The following is a 24,036-nucleotide window of genomic DNA, read 5'->3' on the forward strand; positions in this document are numbered from 1 at the left end:
GATAAGTTAGTTACCAACCTCAGAAATTGCAGCCCAAATAAAGGCTTCAGAGTTCAAGTAACGGACACATCTCAACATCAACTGTTCAGAGGAGACTGCATGAATCAGGCCTTCATGGTCGAATTGCTACGAAGAAAGCACTACTAAAGAACACTAAAAAGAAGACTTGCTTTGGCCAAGAAACATGAGCAATGGACATTAGACCGGAGGAAATTTTTACAAATGTGAGATTTCTGGTTTCAACCTCCATGTCTTTGTGAGAGGTGTGTGTCTGAACGGATGATCATCTCATGTGTATTTCCCACCGTAAAGCATGGAGGAGGTGTTATGTTGTGGGGGTGCTTTGCTGGTGACACTGATTTATCTGTGATTTATTTAGAATTCAAGGCACACAACCAGCATGGCTACCACAGCATTCTGCAGCAATACGCCATCCCGTCTGGTTTGCGCTTAATGGGACTATCATTTATTTTCAACAGGACAATTACCCAACACACCTCCAGGCTGTGTAAGGGCTATTTGACCAAGAAGGAGAGTGATGGAGTGCTGCATCCGATGACCTGGCCTCCACAATCACCAGACCTCAACCCAATTGAGATGTTCTGGGATGAGTTGGACCACAGAGTGAAGGAAAAGCAGCCAAGAAGTGCTCAGCATACGTGGGAACTCCTTCAAGAATGTTTAAATATAAAAGCTTCACTTATTCAAACGTTTTACTTGAACCCTAAATGGTTCTCAAGTAGATTACTAAGAAAAGCTCATCCATTGTTTAATAATTGCCTTTGTACAGATTGCCATGTCTCATTTTCGATTAATTGAAAATGATATACTTTGAAAAAATTATATTTTTCAAACAAGCTTTGCAGACATGGCGCCAATTTTCAATTTCATCCCCCTGAAAAGAGAACAAAAACTCAGCAAAAAAAGAAACGTCCCTTTGTTAGGACCCTGTCTTTCAAAGATAATTAGTAAAAATCCAAATAACTTCACAGATCTTCATTGTAAACAATGTTTCCCATGCTTGTTCAATGAACCATAAACAATTAATGAACATGCACCTGTGGAACGGTCGTTAAGACACTAACAGCAATTAAGGTTACAGTTATGAAAACTTAGGACACCAAACTCTGAAAAACACCAAGAAAGATGCCCTGGGTCCCTGCTCATTTGCGTGAACGTACCTTAGGCATGCTGCAAGGAGGCGTGATGACTGCAGATGTGGCCAGGGCAATAAATTGCAATGTCTGTACTGTGAGACGCGTAAGACGGCGCTACAGGGATACAGGACAGACAGCTGATCATACTCGCAGTGGCAGACCACGTGTACTTGCACAGGATTGGTACATCCTAATAATCCCAGGAATGAGGTGGAGGGTCCGTCATGGCCTGTGGGTGTTGTCACAGCATTGTCGGACTGAGCTTATTGTCATTGCAGGCAATCTCAACGTTGTGCGTTACAGGGAAAACATCCTCCTCCCTCGTGATACCCTTCCTGCAGGCTCATCCTGACATGACCCTCCAGCATGACAATGCCACCAGCCATACTGCTCATTATGTGTGTGATTTCCTGCAAGACAGGAATGTCAGTGTTCTGCCATGGCCAACGAAGACCCCGGATCTCAATCCCATTGAGCACCTCGGGGACCTGTTCGATCGGAGGGTGAGGGCTAGGGCCATTCCCCCCAGAAATGTCCGGGAACTTGCAGGTCCCTTGATAGAAGAGTGGGGTAACATCTCACAGCAAGAAATGGCAAATCAGGTGCAGTCCATGAGGAGGAGATGCACTGCAGTACTTAATGCAGCTGGTGGCCACACCAGATACTGACTGACTTGATTTTGACCCCCCCCCTCCCCTTTGTTCAGGGACACATTATTCAATTTCTGTTAGTCACATGTCTGTGGAACTTGTTCAGTTTGTGTCTCAGGTGTTGAATCTTGTTATATTCATACAAATATTTACACATGTTAAGTTTGTTGAAAATAAACGCAGTTGACAGTGAGAGGACATTCCTTTTTTTGCCGAGTTTATTATGGCTCAACTCAAATGTGCTGGTTGACAACTGTGCCATACAGATTGCAAAATAGTTGGGAAGAGATTTGATGTACGTAGTCCATGATACAGGGTGTATGAGTTGATATATTAAACAAAGCAAGATTCAAGACTTTGTGCTTTTCAGCTAAAATTATTACATAGAATTCTTGCCGCCAACAAAATGTTGAATATTTGGGTCATAAAATCATCGAAGCTCTACAGATTTTGTTGTGAGGATACAGATTTTGTTGTGAGGATACAGAATCAATAGACCATTTATTTTGGTATTGCCCTCAGGTAGCCTGTTTCTGGGCTCAGGTTAAAAAAAATTGGCCCTAGAAATCGTACTGTTAGGAGATCTGGAGAGATCGGGTCAGTCAATTACTAATATTCTTAGTAAAAGTATTTATCTTCAACTCGCAATCTGTGGATTCGATTAGATTGGAATTGTACGTTAAACATCATAGCATTGTTGAAAGTTATGTGTTGCGTATAAATCTTAAGGTGGCCAGCAGAGAGAGGTGGGTTGGGATGTGGATTTGGAGACAAGTGGGAGTGGAGTTGCAGTGCGGGAGATGGAATGATCAAATATTTAAAGTAAAAAATTACGTCAAAAAAATATATATATATATGTTTGAATGACACTGAGGGGCAGTGTTTTTACAGCTAATGCCGGTTTGCCGGAGGCTGATGCCGTGCAGGTGTTTGTACACATGCAAATACACACACTCTCATTCAAATAAACGCATATTAGAACACAATGCATGTAATAGTGCCAGACATGCACACAAACATATACAGTTGGCATTGCTATTATCATTTTAGTTGTCCTTGATGTCCTTTGTTTTAAATGTTTTATATATACATTTTCTTGAATGGTTGAGGGACAGCTATTGGAACTGGGGGGGGTTAGGGTTAAAGTTTTTTGGCCTGGTGGGAGATCTGTCAACGTGCCCTTGAGCAGGGCATTGACCCTGGATGCTTCTGTGTGTCGCTCTGAATGGGAATCTGTTGGATGACTGGTATGGTGTAGTTGTTGAGCGGCTTCACTGCAAGTATATTGTATGTTTTGGATAATCAATATATAAAATTTAAACTCCAAAAGCATTCCAGGTGAAGCTGGTTTAGAGAATGCCACGAGTGTGCAAAGCTGTCAAGGCAAAGGGGGGCTACTTTGAAGAATCTCTTTTTGTTTAGACCTTTTTAGGTACTACATGATTCCTTCCATATGTGCTAATTCATAGTTTCGATGTCTTCACTATTCTACAATGTCAAAAATAAAGAATCCTTGAATGAGTAGGTATTCTAAAACTTTTGACTAGTAGTGTATAGCTATTACTTTCTGACCTTTTTTTTTAAGTAGCTATTTTCACCTAAACACAGGGGAGGAACCAGAAGGGTTTGAATTGAAAGACCAGACTACTGGAATTATTTTCATTTAGGTTGTTATCAGTATAAAAATAATCACCTGTTTCTCTTTGTCATTCAAATGTTTCAGGAGAAATCAGTCTCTACATGGACCAAGTCCTGTGACCACTTTTGGACCGAAAGCATGTATGCTGCAGAATCCACACGCAGTCATGTAAGTCCCTAACAACGGTTGTTTTTAAATTACACATGGTGCTTGTGATTCTTACCAACTTTTGGGGGGGGGGGGGGGGGGGGGGGGGGGGGGGAGAGTCACTTATTTTCCACACAGTTAATTAGAATGTATTGAGTAATTGTTTTGTGCATGCTTTTTCGAGCAGTAGTTAAATCAATTATTAGCCATAAAAATCTAAAATTGACTACACTCCACCCTGACTTGATATTTCATTAACAATATTTTATATATTCTGGATAAAATCTCTTCCAGCTAAATAGTTATTGAAAAACTCATTTTGTTAAGTCAGAACCATGCCATGCTTTTGTCTGCTGCTATTGATTAGCGCAAGTTCCTGTGCTTAAGATTTATGATGTATAACATAATTGAATCCAAACCATAACTCAATATAAATTGCCTGATGTAAGAAACTTGGATCACTTTCACTGAGGGCCAAAATAGTTTGAATCTCCCCATTGTCGGGAATGACTCCTAAATGGTATTTGGACTCAAGTGGAAACCTTTTTCATTTGTAATTACACTGAACCAGTCAGACAACATGGACTGTTCACCTGCATTCAATAAGTAAAGTCTTCTCCATTCCATTGGGGTCAAGCTAGGCTTTGTTTGTCAACCGACATAACATGGTTAAGGTTATACTCTACAGCTTTCCCATGCTGAAGATGGATCTATGACAGAACAGAGCCGGTGAAGTTCTATATAAATCTGGCCCTTCTTTGGACACGGTTAATTAACAAACCTCCAAACGAGCTTCAATGCCATACAACACTCCTTCCGTGGCCTCCAACTGCTCTTAAATGCTAGCAAAAAGAAATGCATGCTCTTCAAACGATCGCTTCCCGCACCTGCCCGCCCGACTAGCATCACTACTCTGGTTCTGAATTAAAATATGTGGACAACTATAAATACCTAGGTGTCTGGCTAGACTGTAAACTCTCCTTCCAGACTCACATTAAGCATCTCCAATCCAAAATTAAATCTAGAATCGGCTTCCTATTTCGCATCAAAGCCTCCTTCACTCATGCTGCCAAACATACCCTTGTAAAACTGACTATCCTACCGATCCTTGACTTCGGCGATGTCATTTACAAAATTGCCTCCAACACTCCACTCAGCAAATTGGATGCAGTCTATCACGGTGCCATCCGTTCTGTGACCAAAGCCCCATATATTAACCACCACGACCTGTATGCTCTCACTGTATACAGTGTGTGCAAATGGCGTGAGGTAGGCAATAAATAGGCCATAGTAGCGAACTAATTACATTTTAGCAGATTAACACTGGAGTGATAAATGAGCAGATGATGTGCAAGTAGAAATACTGGTGTGCAAAAGAGCAGAAAAGTAAATAAAAACAATATGGGGATGTGGTAGGTAGATTGGGTGGGCTATTTACAGATGGACTATGTACAGCTGCAGCGATCGGTTAGCTGCTCAGATAGCTGATGTTTAAAGTTAGTGAGTTAAATATAAGTCTCCATTTCCAGCGATTTTTGCAATTCGTTCCAGTCACTGGCAGCAGAGAACTGAAAGGAAAGGTGGCAAAAGGAGATGTTGGCTTTGGGGATAACCAGTGAGATATACCTGCTGGAGCGCGTGCGTGCTACGTGTGTGTTGTTATCGTGATCTGTGAGCTGAGATGAGGCGGAGCTTTACCTAGAAAAAGCTTATAGATGACCTGGAGCCAGTGGGTCTGGCGACGAATATGTAGCAAGGGCCAGCTGACTAGAGCATACAGTAAGTACTGTGGTACTGTGATAGACTGCATCTAGTTTGCTGAGTAGAGTATTGGAAGCTATTTTGTAGATGACATCGCCGAAGTCGAGGATCGGTAAGATACCCTAGTAAAACTGACTAAGTTTGGCGGCGTGAGTGAAGGAGGCTTTGTTGCGAAATAGAAAGCCGATTCTAGATTTAATTTTGGATTGGTGATGTTTAATATGAGTCTGGAAGGAGTGTTTACAGTCTAGCCAAACACCTAGGTATTTGTGGTTGTCCACATATTCTAGGTCAGAACCGTCCAGGGTAGTGATGCTAGTCGTGCGGGCGGTCGGGTGCCGGCAGCGAACGGTTGAAAAGCATGCATTTGGTTTTACTAGCGTTTAAGAGCAGTTGGAGGCCACAGAAGGAGTGTTGTATGGCATTGAAGCTCGTTTGGAGGTTAGTTAACAGTGTCCAAAGAAGGGACAGATGTATATTCAAACAGCTCTTAACCTTTTGCGTGTAGGGGGCAGTGTTTTCGTTTTTGGCAAAAACTTACCCATTTGAAACTGCCTATTTCTCAGCCCCTGAAACTAGATTAGGATAGAAAACACTCTAAAGTTTCCAAAACTGTAAAAATATTTTCTGTGAGTATAACAGAACTTATATTGCAGGCGAAAGCCTGAGGAAAATCCAATCAGGAAGTGCCTCTTATTTTGAAACCTCTCTGTTCCTATGCAAGCCTATTCTCCATTTAATGGGATATCAACCAGATTCCTTTTTCTATGTCTTCCCTAAGGTGTCAACAGTCTTTAGACATAGTTTCAGGCTTTTATTTTGAAGATTTAGCATGAAGGATCACATTGCGTAAGTGGATAGGTGGGGCCTCTCAGAGTGAGTTTTTGCGCAACCGAGTAAAGCCGCCATTGTTCCTCCCGCTGTTATTGAAAAACCTACACACTCGGTTGATATATTACCGAATATATATATATATATATATATATATATATATATATATATATATATATATATATATATATATATATATATATATATATATATATATATATATATATATATATTAAAAAGAACATGAGGCTTGATTATAAAAAAAACGTTTGACATGTTTCTGTGGACATTATGGATATTACTTGGAATATACGTCTGCGTTGTCGTGACTGCTCTTTCCTGTGGATTTCTTAACGCGACAAACAAAAGTCGGTATTTTTGTTATAAAAATCATCTTTATGGAACAAAAGGAACATTTGTTGTGTAACTGGGAGTCTCGTGAGTGAAAACATCCTAAGATCATCAAAGGTAAACTATTAATTTGATTGCTTTTCTGATTTTCGTGACCAAGCTTCCTGATGCTAAGTGTACATGATGCTATGCTATCGATAAACTTACACAAACGCTTGGATTGCTTTCGCTGTAAAGCATAATTTCAAAATCTGAGACGACAGGTGGATTAACAAAAGGCTAAGCTGTGTTTTGCAATATTGCACTTGTGATTTCATGAATATGAATATTTTTTTAGTAATATTATTTGACTGTTGCGCGATGCTATTCAGCGGTTGCTGACAAATGATCCCGCTAACGGGTTGGGTAGCGCAAAGAAGTTAAACAAAGGGCATTTATTATTGTTTTCACAATTTCACAGTATTATTTCAACCTCATAGTGTGGAAATATACACTGAACAAAAAATATAAACACCATGTAAAGTGTTGGTCCCATGGTTCATGATCTGAAATAAAACATCCCAGAAATGTTCCATGCGCACAAAAAGCTTATTTCTCTACAATTCTGTGCAGAAATGTGTTTACATCCCTGTTAGTGATCTTTCCTCCTTTGCCAAGAGATTCCAGCTTATCAATAAGCTGATTAAACAGCATGATCATTACACAGGTTTACCTTGCGCAGGGGAAAATACATATCCACTAAAAAAATTTCACACAACACAATGCCACAGATGTCTCAAGCTTTGAGGGAGCGTGCAGTTGGCGTACTGACTGTTGGTTTGTCCACCAGAATCGTTGCCGGATTGATTGTTCATTTCTCTACCATTAGCTGCCACCAATGTTTTAAAGAATTTGGCAGTATTTTCAACAGGCCTCAAACACAGACCACGTGTATGGTGTCGTCTGAGCCAATGGTTTGCTCATGTCAACATTGTGAACAGAGTACCCCATGGTGGCGGTCGGGTTATGGGCAGGCATAAGCTACGGACACAATTGCATTTTATCGATGGCAATTTGAATCCACAGAGATACTGTGACGAGGTCCTGATACCAGAGGTCGACCAATTATGATTTTTCAATGCCGATACCGATTTATTGAAGGACAAAAAAAGCTGATGCCGATTAATTGGACGATTTTTAAAATGTATTTGTAATAATAATAATTACAACAATACTGAATGAGCACTTATTTTAACTTAATTTAATACATCAATAAAATCAATTTAGCCTCAAGTAAATAATGAAACATGTTCAATTTGGTTTAAATAATGCAAAAACAAAGTGTTGGAGAAGAAAGTAAAAGTGCAATATGTGCCATGTAAGAAAGCTAACGTTTTAGTTCCTTGCTCAGAACATGAGAACATGTGAAAGCTGGTGGTTCCTTTTAACATGAGTCTTCAATATTCCCAGGTAAGAAGTTTTGGGTTGTAGTTATTATATGAATTATAGGACTATTTCTCTCTATACCATTTTGTATTTCATATACCTTTGACTATTGGATGTTCTTATAGGCGCTTTAGTATTGCCAGTGTAACAGTATAGCTTCCGTACCTCTCCTCGCTCCAACCAGGAACACAACAACAACAGCCACCCCTTGAAGCAGCGTTACCCATGCAGAGCAAGGGGAACAACTACTCCAACTCTCAGAGCAAGTGACGTTTGAAACGCTATTAGCGCGCACCCCGCTAACTAGCTAGCCCTTTCACATCGGTTACACGAGCCTAATCTCGGGAGTTGATAGGCTTGAAGTCATAAACAGCAGAGCTGCTGGCAAAACGCACAAAAGTGCTGTTTAAATGAATGCTTATGAGCCTGCTGGTGCCTACCATCTCTCAGTCAGACTGCTCTATCAAATCATAGACTTAATTATAACACACAGAAATGCGAGCCTTCGGTCATTAATATGGTCGAATCCGGAAACTATCATCTCGAAAACAAGACGTTTATTCTTTCAGTGAAATACGGAACCGTTAGGTATTTTCTCTAACGGGTGGCATCCATCCATCGAAATATTCCTGTGACATTGCACAACCTTCAATGTTATGTCATAATTACGTAAAATTCTGGCAAATTAGTTCGCAATGAGCCAGACAGCCCAAACTGTTGCATATACCCTGACTCTGCGTGCAATGAACGCAAGAGAAGTGACAATTTCACCTGGTTAATATTGCCTGCTAACCTGGATTTCTTTTAGCTAAATATGCAGATTTAAAAATATACTTCTGTGTATTGATTTTAAGAAAGGCATTGGTGTTTATGGTTAGGTACACGTTGGAGCAACGACAGTCCTTTTTTGCGAATGCGCACTGCATCGATTATATGCAACGCAGGACACGCAAGATAAACTAGTAATATCATCAATCATGTGTAGTTATAACTAGTGATTATGATTGATTAAGTTTAATGCTAGCTAGCAACTTACCTCGGCTTCTTACTACATTCGCGTGAGGCATGTGGTTAGAGCGTTGGACTAGTTAACCGTAAGGTTGCAAGATTGAATCCCTGAGCTGACAAGGTAAAAATCTGTCGTTCTGCCCCTGAACAAGGCAGTTAACCAACCGTTCCTAGGCCGTCATTGAAAATAAGAATGTGTTCTTAACTGACTTGCCTAGTTAAATAAAGATTAAATAAAGGTGTAAAAAAAAAAATATATAGGCAAAATCGGCGTCCAAAGTTACCAATTTCCAATTGTTATGAAAACTTGAAATCTGCCTTAATTAGTCAGCCATTCCGATTAATCGGTCGACCTCTACCTGATACCCTTTTTTTATATTTAGTTATCTGTGACCAAACGTTACTTGTGTTTGTTCCAAATCCATAGATCAGGGCCTAATGAATTTATTTAAATTGACTAATTTCCTGTTAAGAACTTTAACTCTGTAAAATCTTTTAAACTGTTTATTTTTGGTGTGTTTGTACAGTTGAAGTCGGATGTTTACATACACTTAGGTTGGAGTCATTAAAACTCATTTTTCAACCACTCCACAAAATTCTTGTTAAATAACTGTAGTTTTGGCCAGTCGGTTAGGACATCTACTTTGTGCACGACACAAGTAATTTTTCCAACAATTGTTTACAGACAGATTATTTCACAATTCCAGTGGGTCAGAAGTTCACATACACTAAGTTGACTGAGCCTTTAAACAGCTTGGAAAATTCCAGCAAATTATGTTATGGATTTAGAAGCTTCTGATTGGCTAATTTACATCATTTGAGTCAATTGGAGGTGTATCTGTGGATGTGTACCTGTGTATGTATTTCAAGGCCTACCTTCAAACCCAGTGCCTCTTTGCTTGACATCATTGGAAATTCAAAAATCAGCCAAGACATCAGAATTTTTTTTTGTAGACCTCCACAAGTCTGGTTCATCCTTGGGAGAAATTTCCAAACACCTGAAGGTACCACGTTAATCTGTACAAACAATAGTACGCAAGTAAAACACCATGGGACCACGCAGCCGTCATACCACTCAGGAAGTAGAGGCGTTCTGTCTCCTGGTGCGAAAAGTGCAAATCAATCCCAGAACAACAGCAAAGGACCTTGGGATAATGCGGGAGGAAACGGGTACAAAAGTATCTATCCACAGTAAAACAAGTCATATATTGACAACCTGAAAGGCTGCTCAGCAAGGAAGAAGCCACTGCTCAAAAAACGCCATAAAGCCAGTCTACGGTTTGAAACTGCACATGGGGACAAAGATCGTACATTTTGCACAATCGTCTGATGAAGCAAAAATAGAATTGTTTGGCCATAAAGACCGTCGTTCTGTTTGGAGGAAATAGGGGGAAGTTAAAGCTTGGTCGCAAATGGGTCTTCCAAATGGACAATGACCCCAAGCATACTTCCAAAGTTATGGCAAAATGTATTCAGGACAACAAAGTCAAGGTATTGGAGTGGCCATCACAAAGCCCTGACCTCAATCCTATAGAAAATTTGTGGGCAGAACTGAAAAAGCGTGTTTGAGCTCTGTCAGGAGGAATGGGCCAAAATTCACCCAACTTATTGTGGGAAGCTTGTGGAAGGCTACCCAAAACATTTGACCCAAGTTAAACAATTTAAAGGCGTTGCTACCAAATACTAATTGAGTGTATGTAAACTTCTGACCCACTGGGAATGTAATGAAAGAATTAAAAGCTGAAATAAATAATTTTCTCTACTATTATTCTAACATTTCACGTTCTTAAAATAAAGTTGTGATCCTAACTGACTTGAGACATGACATTTTTACTAGGATTAAATGTGAGGAATTGCGAAACGGAGTTTAAATGTGTTTGGCTAAGGTGTATGTAAACTTCTGACTTCAACTTTTATATATATATATATATATATATACACACATACACATACACATACACACACACACACACAGTGCCTTCGTAAAGTATTCAGACCCCTTGACTTTTTCTTGTTTTTCCCTCAAGCGACACACAATACCCCATAATGACAAAGCAACAGTGTTTTAAAAAAAATTACAAATGTAATACAAAATAGTAAACTGAAATTACGTTTACATAGGTATTCAGACCCCTTACTCAGTCATTTGTTGAAGCACCTTTGGCAGTGATTACACCCTCGACTCTTCCTGGTTATAACACCACAAGCTTGGCACTCCTGTATTTGGGGAGTTTCTCCCGTTCTTCACTGCAGATCCTCTCAAGCTCTATCAGGTTGGATGGGGAGCGTTGCTATTTTCAGGTCTCTAAGATGTTCGATCGGGTTCAAGTCCCTCCCCTGGCTGGGTCACAAAATGATATTCAGAAACTTGTCCCGAAGCCACTCCTGCGTTGTCTTGGCTGTGTGCTTAGGGTTGTTGTCTTGTTGGAAGGTGAACCTTCGCCCCAGTCTGAGGTCCTGAGAGCTCTGTAGTAGGTTTTCAACAAGGATCTCTCTGTACTTTGTTCCATTCATCTTTGCCTTGATCCTGACTAGTCTACCAGTCCCTGCCGCTGAAAAACATCCCCACCGCATGATTCTGCCACCACCATGCTTCACCGTAAGGGTGGTGCTAGGTTCCCTCCAGATGTGACGTGTGGCATTCAGGCCAAAGAGTTAAATCTTGGTTTCATCAGACCAGAGAATCTTGTTTCTCATGGTCAGTCTTTAGATGCCTTTTGGCAAACTGTAAGCTGGCTGTCATGTGCCTTTTTACTGAGGAGTGGCTTCCGTCTAGCCACTACCATAAAGGCCTGATTGGTGGAGTGCTACAGAGATGGCTGTCATTCTGGAAGGTTCTCCCATCTCCACAGAGGAGCTGTGTCGGTGTGACCATCGGGTTCTTTGTCACCTCCCCCTGACCAAGGACTTTCTCCCCCTATTGCTCATTTTGGCCGGGCGGCCAGCTCTAGAAAGAGTCTTGGTGGTTCTAAACGTATTCCATTTAAGAATGATGGAAGCCACTGTGTTCTTGGGGACCTTCAATGCTGCGGAAATGTTTTGAATACTCTTCCCTAGATCTATGCCTTGACACAATCCTGTCTCGGCTCTCTACGGACAGTTCCTTCGACCTCATGGCTTGGTTTTTGCTCTGACATGCACTGTCAACTGATCTTATATAAACAAGTGTGCCTTTCCAAATTATGTCCAATCAGTTTAATTTACCACAAGTGGACTCCTATCAAGTTGAAATAACATCTCAAGTATGATCAATGGATACAGGATGCACTTGAGCTTAATTTCGAGTCTCATAGCACAGGGTCAGATTCTTTTTTTTTTTTTACATTTGCAAAGATTTCTAAACATGTTTTTGCTTTGTCATTATTGGGTGTTTTGTGTAGATTGCTGAGGATTTTTTAAAATTTAATTCATATTAGAATAAGGCTGTAACGTAGAAATGTGGAAAATCAAGGGGTCGGAATACTTTTCCGAAGGCACTGTATACCGAAGTATGTGGACAACCCTTCAAATTAGTGGATTCAGCTATTTCAGCCACACCCGTTGCTGACCGATGTCTAAAATGAAGCACCCAGCCATACAATCCCCATAGACAAACATTTTGGCAGTAGAATGGCCTTACTGAAGAGTTCAGTGACTCAACGTGGCATCCTATACCTTTCCAACAAGTCAGTTCGTCAAATTTCTGCCCTTTTAGAGCTTCCCTGTTCAACTGTAAGTGCTGTTATTGTGAATTGGAAATGTTGTTACACCTAGACATCTCTGCTGCAACGTGGTAGGCCACACAGGCTCGAAGAATGGGACCACTGTGCTGAAGCAGTGCTAAAAATAGTTTGTCCTCGGTTGCAACACTCACTACCAAGTTCCATGCAAGGTTCATACAGAAATATTTTGTCAAGATCGGTGTAGAAGATCTTGACTAGCCTGCACAGAGCCCTGACCTCAACTACATCAAACACCTTTGGGATGAACTGGAAAGTCGACTGCAAGCCAGGCCGAATCGCCCCCGACCTCACTAATGCGCTTGTGGCTGCTGTGGGGACTTGCCTCCATTCCAACATCTAGTGGGAAAGCCTTATCAGAAGAGGAGGCTGTTATAGCAGCAAAGGGGGGGGCAACTCCATATTAATGTGTGTGATTTTGGAATGAGATGTTCGACGAGCAAGTGTCCACTTACTTTTGGTCATGTAGTGTAAAACAGAACAATTACTTTTTTGACTACACTGGGCCTTTAAGACACTGGTCAGACACTCAGAGTAAAAATCTATTCGTTAAAGTTTCTCAGCTGGTGAACAAGACAATTTGAGATTGTGGAAAATGTTATTACACTCTGACATTGGTTATTCCCCATAATTTGCAACAATCGCGAGGAGGTATCGCCGGCTGTAGATTTTGTGATTTTGCGTTCCAAAGGGACAACATGGAATAGTGATACATGGTGTAGTTTAATTAAATCGAAACACAAGTGTGACGTGACGGTATATCATGTGAAATATGCCTTCAAATCATTGTCAAAAGTGCGGGATATTATGTTGCATGTACACTACCGTTACAAAGTTTGCGGTCACATAGATATTTCCTTTTATGGGTTGATCATACAGAAATATACAGATATTATTCCAAATCAATTGCCTGTATGGTGCGTGAAACGCTCACTTACTGCCTCAAGAATTCTGCTGGTAACTCTTAATGGACAGCTCATGAGGGCTCCTCAATATCTGCCGAATAGGCTTCAGGCTTAGTTTTTATTTTTACCCATAAGAGTATAATTAAAATATCTCTATTCTCAGCACTTACGGCTGGTTTTCAACTCTCAGGTGCTTTGTGGATACAGGCCAAGATCACACATTATGGGATAGTCTACGTACAGCTCATGAAAGACTCTTACCAAAGCAGTTTGGCTGCCCCTTAGATTGGCCAGAGCTTTCCTTGGCCCTTGACTCGGGCCATCATGTAACTTGGTTATTATACTGTCTGCTTTAAGCAGCAATAATGGATGAATTGTGACTACGTACGTTCACACACATATGCATATTGACACACTTACATATATACACTTTCACACTCTTTACGTACCATGCTGCTGCACTGTTTATCTATCCTAATTGCCTAGTCACTTTTACCCCTACCTACATCTACATATTACCTCAACTACCTGACTAGGTACCGGTACTCTTTGTATTTTGTCTCATTATTGTTATTTTATTGTTACTATTTACTTATTTTGTAGCAAATTTGTCTAAATATTCTTAACTGCATTGTTGGGAGAAGGCTCGTAAGTAAGTGGTTCAAGATAGTCTACACCTGTTGTATTTGTCGCATGTGACAAATAGAATTAGATTGGATCAGCATCCTCAGGTGCAAAGCCTCTGGGCTGGCTATAAGTAGCAGAGAGAGCCTATAAAACTGATACAGCCTGCCTATCAGCAGTGTTGGGAAAAGTACTCAATTGTCATACTTGAGTAAAAGTATAATTTTACTTGAGTAACTTTCTATTAAAAAGATGAGTCACCAAGTAAAATACTACTTGAGTAAAAGTCTAAAATGATTTGGTTTTACATTTAAGTATCAAAAGTAAAAGTATACATTTCAAATTCCATATATTAAGTGAACCAGACTTCATCATTTTCTTATTTTTACTTATAGCCAGGGGCACACCAACACTCAGACCATTATTTACAAAAGATGCATTTGTGTTTAGTTTGTCCGCCAGACCATAGGCAGTAGGGATGACCACGTGTTCTCTTGATAAGTGCATCAATTTCAGTTTCTTGTCTTGCTAAGCATTCAAGATGTAACTAGTACTTTGAGTTGTCATGGGGAATGTATGGAGTAAAAAGTACAATATTTTCTTTAGGAATGTAGTAAAAAATATAAATGAAGTACAGATACCCCCCCAAAAAACGACTTAAGTAGTAGTTTTACTTAAGTACTTTACACCACTGCCTACTCCTTGATAAATACATAACTGAGTAGCAGTGTAGGTTGATAGTGTGCTTTAGAGGGAAGACATACAAACATGAACATCAACCGTGCGCGGGTGGTCATCCTTTCTCCTCTGACCACAGAACATCGGCCTGCATTTTCTATTCATTTCCCAGCGATTCTACATGTTGATTAAACTCAAAATATGCTATTCTGTTATTTTGAAATACATTTTATTAGCATAATAATGTTTCTTACTTTATGATGGTGTAGGCCTATATTTAAATTGAATCATAAGATGCTCCAAGGGTGTGGCTATTGAACTTGTTTAGGCCTGGCTATTCTAGTGTTAATTGGTTCTTTAGCCATGACTGGGAATGAAGAGGGGATTTCTCTTGGAGAGGTGAACACGTGTGTGTGTGTGGTCTCTTCATTCACTATTTGACAATTGATTGTCACCCCTCAGACTATTATTAAGGTAATCTTGTCTATAGATAAACATCTGTTATTAAATGTGGGAAATTTGTTTAGGTTTAGTTTCGATGGGCCATTATCAGCTGGGCAGGCAACTGACGTCCTCCTAAAAATGCCTAACACATTCTGTTTATCGAAATTCTTACAATGTCAGTGTGTTAAATAGACTTATTTAGGAAAAGTCCAGGACTGGGGGGAGATATGACTTAAAAAATGGCAGAGAAATTACATTTTTAAAATGGCATGAAGTTCAGAAGATGTTGGTGGGTCTAGGAGGAATTAGTCTGTTCATGACTCAATGCTATAAGCAATAACACCTTTATAACTTTTCCCTGGTAAGCCATTTCCTTGTCTGGGTGGGTGTGTCCATTTAAACTACCCAACCCTAATAGGAAGGGCATTTTTCTTTGTGTGTGTAAGAGAGACCGACAGAGACACTAGGGACTGTGTAGTGATGGACTATAGAGAGAATCCACACCCTTAATATATCTGGTATGACAAAGAGCAGTCTTTGACAGGCACTTGTTTTAGGATGGCTCTTTTTTTCTTTTATTTAACAAAATATTTGTTTACAATTTAACTCTTCTAAAATGTGTATTTGAATACAATGCTTACATTTATTTTTTATTTTTTTTCAACATAGTATGTGTAGTTGAAGGTATTTAGCTCTTACTGTATATGCCCTTGGAAACCTTTTAGGTTGACCTACCTGGGGAAAATCCACTTGAACATTGTTCTATATCATAACACAGCTAGCCAATGAGAGGGTAGTCTTCCCTTAAAGGGGCAGGTCTGTAGTGGTTGTGGGCGTTACTTGTGGTGATGTCATCTTTCAGGTCAGTCTTAAGATGAGTGAGCGGTTTGGATGACTGGCAGAATAGAGATTTAACTTTTAGACGTTGTTGTGTGGACAGCAATTCAAGAAGAATTAGTGACTAGTTTGGCTTTCCTGGTGTTTTGATGAGGGGGAGAGATTGAAGACAGCTCATGGGAAGACTACAGAGCAGAATGAATTGTTTTGCTTTAGATTGTGGAATCGGTAGACTGAAGAGCAGGTAGCAAGGCAAAACCTGGCAGTTAGTGCCTTCCACTCATCTCTGCTAGAAGAAGCCTCAACACATGCAAGCAGACATGAAATTCAACCAGTGTGTGCAACAGCAAGCTCTGGAGAACAGCAACAACAAAGTGTGGAAATGGTAAGAATATTCTCGTTCCTCTCGGTCTGCTGACAGCGTTTCTCAACAGGAACATGGTGGTGCCAGTAATGTTTGACTGAATTTTTAACCTGTATTGTCTTCTATTGTTGGCAGTAAGTTTTAACACATTTTCTATGTGAAACATTTATCTCAAAAGAACACTTTGATCTTGCACAAGGTCAGCAGACCGCCTAACCACAGAAAAATGATATTTCACTGGCTTTGTAAATGTGAAGCATCCGCTTGGCGTTTTCACTCACTACCAAATATGGTAGTGAGAGGAAGCCCAGTGGTTGAAGATGGAAGGAGATGAATTTTGGGTGACATTCTGCACGTTTTCTCATCAACTTAAACATTTTATCTTAATACAGTTTTCTGTTCCCAAAGCTAGAATCTGTTATGAGCAGAGTGGACTAAGTTTTTTGTAGACTTTACCCTTTGCCAAAAAAAATTAAAATGGTGTTCTTTAGGAGTGCAAAGGTGAATTGAGTTGTATCACACACGTACATCAGAGTAGTCAGTCCCTAACAGAAATATGCCATTGCATGCTAGAACGGGCCAATAGGATCTCGCTAGCTCGTCCACCTCCTTGTTTGTTCTGCACACTGACTAATTTGTTCCCATTGGAAACGACAGGCTGTGGTCTATCTTGGCTTAGTTATAAAAACATCTTTGGCCTAACTATGGTTTTCCCTAAATTGGGCTACTTGTGGATTAGTTTGGGTTTTTGTTTAAATTGGCCATTTGAGTTTTCACTTAAGGTAATGTCTAACCAGCTCATAAGGTCTACAATGACTGATAAAGCCAATCACAGGCAAGTGTTATGATTAATTACAAGTAGCCTTACTTTGAATAAATGGCAAGTGCAAGTTCTACCGTGTAACAATTGCTAAAGTATTTAAGTGTATCTGTAAACCTTCAAAAATGTACATGACTTTGGAAATATGAAACAAATACAACAGTGGAAGTTGACAAGAAAAATACTTCCTTATTATGTAGTGATGGGGGAATCATTTTGACTATCACAATATTATTTTTTAGCTTGTTCTCTGTACCTGCTCAAACTCCAGTATTTTTCCTTCATAGCTTGTTCTCCATTTTATTTTTAAATAGGGAGCCAATTTGTTTTCAGCACTTATTTCCATGACTGATCAAAACTCGTTTTCATGGCTCTCTTGTCTCTCTGCAGCAGACATATGGTGCGCAATATGTTTGGACCATCGTATAGCAATATATATTGTGTCAGCACCTTAGTATTGTGATAATATTGTATCGTGAGGGCCCTGGCAATTCACAGCCCTAGAATTATGACACCAAAGCATTTACAATCTGTACCCTTAATCAGGGTGTTATTCCTGCACCTTGGTTGGAACGTGAGGTCCCTGTGATGAGTATGTAAATGTACTGGTCCCTGTCTTGACCCTTTTGAACTCTGATGTTGCTAGACTAAGCCCTGGCCAATAATAGGATAGGTGTTAAGCAGCCTTGCCTCTTATCCAACTGGGCAAACACAAACCGTATGAAGTAACACTGAGCCAACAAGAGCTCAAAACATGGCTATTGAGAGCTCACCGTGCCCAAACCAGAAATGTTCCACAGCCACAACACTTACAAGTTACAGTAGTGAGCAACCATGATATAATTACAAATGTGTAAACTATTTATTTATTTACATACTGTACCTCAAGATGTCAAGGTGAGCAATGACTTGTCAACTATTGCTCTTAGCTGTATGTTTACAAATGGTGCTCCACCAAAATGGTATAATTTTGGAAAGCCCGATTGGGTCAATGAGTCATGCATGTCTCTATATTAAGGAACAACATTTCAATGTTTCTCTTTATTGCTGCAATCCCTTTGATCAAACGATGAGTGATCAAATTGTCCAGTCAAATATTACCATTTTGAAAAGGTATTGATTTAAATCTGGTCGTTCTCGCCATCCAGGCACATTCAGGACCCAGCCAGTCAGAGGCTGACGTGGAACAAGCCTCCCAAAAGTGTCCTTGTCGTCAAGAAGATCCAGGATGCCAGTCTACTGCAGCCTTTCAAAGAGCTGTGTGTTTTTCTCACAGAGGTAGGACATTTGCACCTTTTTTTGCTGAGTCCATCTAGTCTCATATTATAGCTTCCTGCACCTTAGCGGCCTGTGTGGTATATTACTTCCGTTTCATTGAAGTCTGCAATGAAGTCCCTGAAAACAGGTTTTAGCGACTGAGAATTTGTATACTTTTTATTTTTTATTTTTTACCTCATTAGAAAGGAAAGCTGCTTGTAAACTGTAGAGTCGGAATATCCTGTCGACCCGTTCGTCTTCTAAAGGGTGATTACATGTGCATGTTGCTAATGCATATGTTTATACTTGTGCGTTGTTCTAGCAGAAAAACATGATTGTTTATGTGGAGAGCAAGGTTCTGGCGGACACAGCCATTGCGGGCGATGAGAGCTTTGGGGCCGTCATCCAGAAGTTCTGTACCTTCAGAGAAGGTGAGGAGACCACTAGCCATCAGAGGACTGGGTTGTATTGATTAGTGCACACCGTAGCACTTTTTACATCAGAAAACGAGTATGCATTATCTTATGGGAGAGGTTTAGGGGCGACAAGTAGCCTAGCGGTTAAGAGTGGGCCAGTAACCAAAAGGTCGATGGTTCGAATCCCTGAGCTGGCAAGGTGGAAAAATCTGCAAGGCTGTTAACCCCCAACAACTGTTCCCTGGGTGCCGAAGACGTGGATGTTGATTTAAGGCAGCCCCCCACCGCACCTCTGATTCAGAGGGGTTGGGTTAAATGCGGAAGACACATTTCGGTTGAATGCATTCAGCTGTGCAACTGACTAGGTATGCCCTTTCCCTAGTTCCTCCCTATTTTAGTTTGTTTTCTTCCATTTGGTGCCTAGTGAATACAATCCTTATTGATGATAGATTGATCTGCGCGACTCTCTAGCTAGTGATGTAGTGTCAGGATTGTCTATGGAACTTTAAGTAGTATTGCTTTCTCTTACGGACATGATCCTAATGTGTTTGCATGCACTGTTCAGATCTCGATGACATTTCCAATCGAGTGGATTTCATCATCTGTCTTGGTGGAGATGGGACCTTACTTTACGCATCGTCACTCTTCCAGGTATACATTTACAATATTAACATCTTGTGGTATAGTAAACACATTAATTTATACATTTTTGAGTGTACTCTGTGTGAATTGTACTAAAATAATTCCGCAACTTGGTTGTGTATGGATTTGTATCAATTTAGCTTATTCCATAGCGTGCGTATGCTCCTGTGTTTTCAGGAGAGCGTTCCACCTGTTATGGCCTTCCACCTGGGTTCTCTGGGCTTCCTCACACCTTTCAAATTTGACACATACCAGTCTCAGGTCACCCAAATCATTGAGGGTACGTTGTGTTTTCCTTTAGCCTCTGCCTTATCTAATTTCAATAACAGGAGCCGTGCTCTCATTTCTAGCAGCTAGGTTAACCTCTTTGTGCTCCTTTTGGTTTAACGTGTGTGTGTTTCTCTTTTGGGGTGTGTGTTTCTGTTGAGCAGGTAACACCGCCATCATCCTGCGCAGTCGCCTGCGGGTGAGAGTGGTGAAGAAGGGCATCATCATGACGAACGGTGACAGTGAGGGCAGCCGCAAATCCATGCAGTACCAGGTGAGCTCTACACCATACACCTGGCTGGTTATGTCATCCTAGTATTATGGTTCGTACCACAATAGGTTCCTAGCATCATGATGACTTGGCACATCTCATGCTTATTGTCTTTACTGTGTGGTCACTGGGTGTTCACCTATTGTTGCGACGTGTTGAACAAACATGCAGTCATCGGGTGCATGTAGCGGACATGAGGCGTTTCCTCTGGTAATATTCCCACTGCCACAGGCCTGACCACAGATCCCAGTGGGGTGATACAACACCAGGAAGTTTGAAATGTACCACCTTTTCTGGGGTGTGTAGGGTGGCAGCAATCCTTCAGGTCTTGTTTCAATTCTTCCTTATTTGTTTGATGTAATCCTTCACAAGGATTGGTTTCCCTGTTTTTCTGAAGGTTCTAACAATCCACGCTATTTGCTTCCATTTTGGCCTATCACATCATGGAGTTGATGTACGTGAGCTGCGTGGGATGTTTGAGTTGTGTCATCATACTTCCTACTGAGTGGACTTTGACAAGTCATAACATATGGCTGTGTTCAAAAAGGGTTCCCAAAGTGACTAACAACTTGGCTAGTGCAGTATCTCTGGTTAACGTGGCTCTGGGTGTTTTGGTCCAACAGGTGCTAAATGAGGTGGTGGTGGACAGAGGCCCATCGTCCTACCTTTCCAACGTGGACCTCTTCCTAGACGGACACCTCATCACCACGGTACAGGGAGACGGTGAGTAGTAAACTCCTCAACCTGCTGCTACTGGTTTAAAGGATTACACCCCATCTGTTTTGGCTGCTTCACTTTTATTTCCCACTTAGATGTTTCACTAATATAATACACTTTTATTGTTAATGCAGCTCTGATTTTAAGTTGTATTAGAGTTTAGATGCTGTAACTGGTCGTCATACTGTTTGTGCTACTGCTTACTGCCTGTGTACAAGCCAAGAGTGCAAACAAGCACCAGTGGTACTGATGGTCTATTTGTGCTGCAGACTGTTGGACTGCAGCTCGCCTTGTTAGTAGAGCATAGACCAAACTATCCCATCTGTCCTTCACTACTGCCTAGTAATTCCCTCTCTGGAATCCTCTCAGGGTCTGATGTATTTCCCTTGTCTTCGGTAATGGTTTACTGAGTTTTGGAAATGCTTTCAGCTTGTTGGTGTTTGTAGGCGTGTGTCACTTGAGTGTTTTTGCGGTTGTGCTCAAAGTAGTGTCTGTGTGTTGTCTCAGGTGTGATAGTGTCCACTCCCACGGGCAGCACGGCGTACGCGGTGGCGGCCGGAGCCTCCATGATCCACCCCAACGTGCCGGCCATCATGATCACCCCCATCTGCCCCCACTCATTGTCCTTCAGACCCATCGTAGTGCCTGCTGGGGTGGAACTCAAGGTAAACACACACATACAGAACCAGTCAAAAGTTTATTTTTTACTGTTTTCTTTATTGTAAAATAATTGTGAAGACATCAACTATTAAATAACACTTATGAAATCATGTAGTGACCAAAAGTGTCTTGATGACAGCTTTGCACACGCTTGGCATTCTCTCAACCAGCTTCACCTGGAATGCTTTTCCAACAGTCTTGAAGGAGTTCCCACATGCTGAGCATTTGTTGGCTGCTTTTCCTTCACTCTGTGGTCCAACTCATCCCAAACCATCTCAATTGGGTTGAGGTCGGGGGATTTTGGAGGCCACGTCATCTGATGCAGCAGTCATCACTCTCCTTCTTGGTCAAATAGACCTTACACAGCCTGGAGGTCTGTTGGGTCATTGTCCTGTTGAAAATAAATGTTAGTCGGGATGGCGTATTGCTACAGAATGCTGTGGTAGCCGTGCTGGATAAGTGTGCCTTGAATTTTAAATAAATCAGACTGTCACCAGCAAAGCATCATCACACCACCACCTCAATGCTTCACAGTGGTAACCACACATGCAGAGATCATCCGTTCACCTACTCTGCGTCTCACAAAGACACCACGTTTAGAACCAAAAATCTCAAATTTGGACTCATCAGACCAAAGGACAGATTTCCACCGGTCTAATGTCTGTTGCTCGTACTTGGGCCAAGAAACAAGTCTCCTTCTTATTGGTGTCATTTAGTAGTGCTTTCTTTGCAGCAATTCGACCATGAAGGCCTGATTCATGCAGTCTCTTCTGAGCAGTGGATGTTGAGATGTCTGTTATTTGAACTCTGAAGCATTTATTTGGCCTGCAATTTCTGAGGCTGATAACTCCAATGAACTTATCCTCTGCAGAGGTAACTCTGGGGCTTCCTTTCCTGTGGAGGTCCTCATGAGAGCCGTTTTCATCATAGCGCTTGATGGTTTTTGCGACCGCACTTGAATAAACTTTTTAAGTTCTTGACATTTTCTGGATTGACTGACCTTCATGTCTTAAAGCATTGGACTGTTGTTTTTCTTTGCTTATTTGAGCTGTTCTTGCCATAATATGAACTTAGCCCTATTTGGTAAAAGACTATCTTCTGTATACAACCCCTACCTTGTCACAACACAACTTAATGCATTTGAGCCAATCAGAAGGAAAGAAATTCTACAAATGAACTTTAACAAGCCACACCCATTAATTGAAATGCATTCCAGGTGACTAGCTCATGAAGCTGGTTGAGAGAATGCCAAGTGTGCGACGCTGTCATCAAGGCCAAGGGTGGCTACTTTGAAGAATCTCAAATATAAAATATATTTTCATTTGTTTAACATTTTTTTGATTACTACATAATTCCATATTTTATCTTATTTTTTATTTCACCTTTATTTAACCAGGTAGGCTAGTTGAGAACAAGTTCTCATTTGCAACTGTGACCTGGCCAAGATAAAGCAAAGCAGTGTGACACAGACAACAACAGAGTTACACATGGAGTAAACAATAAACAAGCCAATAACACAAACAAATCAATGACACAGTAGAAAAAATAAAGTCTATATACAGTGTGTGCAAAAGGCATGAGGAGGTAGGCAATAAATAGGCCATAGGAGTGAATAATTACAATTTAGCAGATTAACACTGGAGTGATAAATTAGCAGATGATGGTGTGCAAAAGAGCAGAAAAATAAATCAAATAAAAACAGTATGGGGATGAGGAAGGTAGATGGACTATGTACAGCTGCAGCGATCGGTTAGCTGCTCAGATAGTTGATGTTTAAAGTTGGTGAGGGAAATAAGTCTCCAACTTCAGTGATTTTTTTTTTTGCAATTCGTTCCAGTCACTGGCAGCAGAGAACTGGAAGGAAAGGCAGCCAAATGAGGTGTTGGCTTTGGGGATGATCCGTGAGATATACCTGCTGGAACGTGTGCTACGGGTGTTGTTATCGTGAACTGAGATAAGGCGGAGTTTACCTAGCATAGACTTCTAGATGACCTGGAGCCAGTGGGTCTGGAGACGAATATGTAGCGAGGGCCAGCCGACTACAGCATACAGGTCGCAGTGGTGGGTGGTATAAGGTGATTTGGTAACAAAACGGATGGCACTGTGATAGACTGCATCCAGTTTGCTGAGTAGAGTGTTGGAAGCTATTTTGTAGATGACATCGTCGAGGATAGTTATGTCTTCACTATTATTCTACAATGTAGAAAATGGTAAAAATAAAAACCCTTGAATGAGTAGGTGTCCAAACTTTTGACTGGTACTGTACATTCACGCAAATTCATACACAGACACATTCAACATAGACATGATCTATTTACCGCTCCTCTCCACAATCCATTAGCATTTACTACTCCTCTCCAGAACACATTTGCGTAAGACAACACAGGCAATGACCGGTAAGAAATGATCAGTCTGACACACAGCTAGCACAATGCGTACCCTTCAG

The 24,036-nt window shown here is 40.8% G+C and overlaps 1 protein-coding gene across 8 annotated transcripts in view; it reads left to right on the forward strand.

Annotated features, from left to right (window-relative positions):
• Window positions 1-24,036, forward strand: part of LOC139368644 (NAD kinase-like) — a 42,893-nt gene that overhangs the window by 15,484 nt on the left and 3,373 nt on the right. For 2 of the 8 annotated variants that reach the window (XR_011627005.1, XM_071107773.1), the window contains exons 3-10: window positions 3,531-3,614; window positions 18,509-18,638; window positions 18,940-19,048; window positions 19,599-19,684; window positions 19,853-19,955; window positions 20,107-20,216; window positions 20,837-20,936; window positions 21,438-21,595. Coding sequence is in view for 4 of the 8 variants with exons in the window: in XM_071107773.1 (XP_070963874.1) it covers window positions 3,531-3,614; window positions 18,509-18,638; window positions 18,940-19,048; window positions 19,599-19,684; window positions 19,853-19,955; window positions 20,107-20,216; window positions 20,837-20,936; window positions 21,438-21,595 (880 nt within the window). In the remaining 4 variants the exon portion in view is untranslated. Of the gene's footprint in view, window positions 1-3,530; window positions 3,615-16,236; window positions 16,562-18,508; window positions 18,639-18,939; window positions 19,049-19,598; window positions 19,685-19,852; window positions 19,956-20,106; window positions 20,217-20,836; window positions 20,937-21,437; window positions 21,596-24,036 lie in introns of those variants that run through there. The other 6 variants (XR_011627006.1, XM_071107774.1, XR_011627007.1 and 3 more) reach the window with 4 other exon arrangements.

This window comes from Oncorhynchus clarkii, chromosome 16, assembly GCF_045791955.1.
Source record: "Oncorhynchus clarkii lewisi isolate Uvic-CL-2024 chromosome 16, UVic_Ocla_1.0, whole genome shotgun sequence".
Lineage (NCBI taxonomy): Eukaryota > Metazoa > Chordata > Actinopteri > Salmoniformes > Salmonidae > Oncorhynchus > Oncorhynchus clarkii.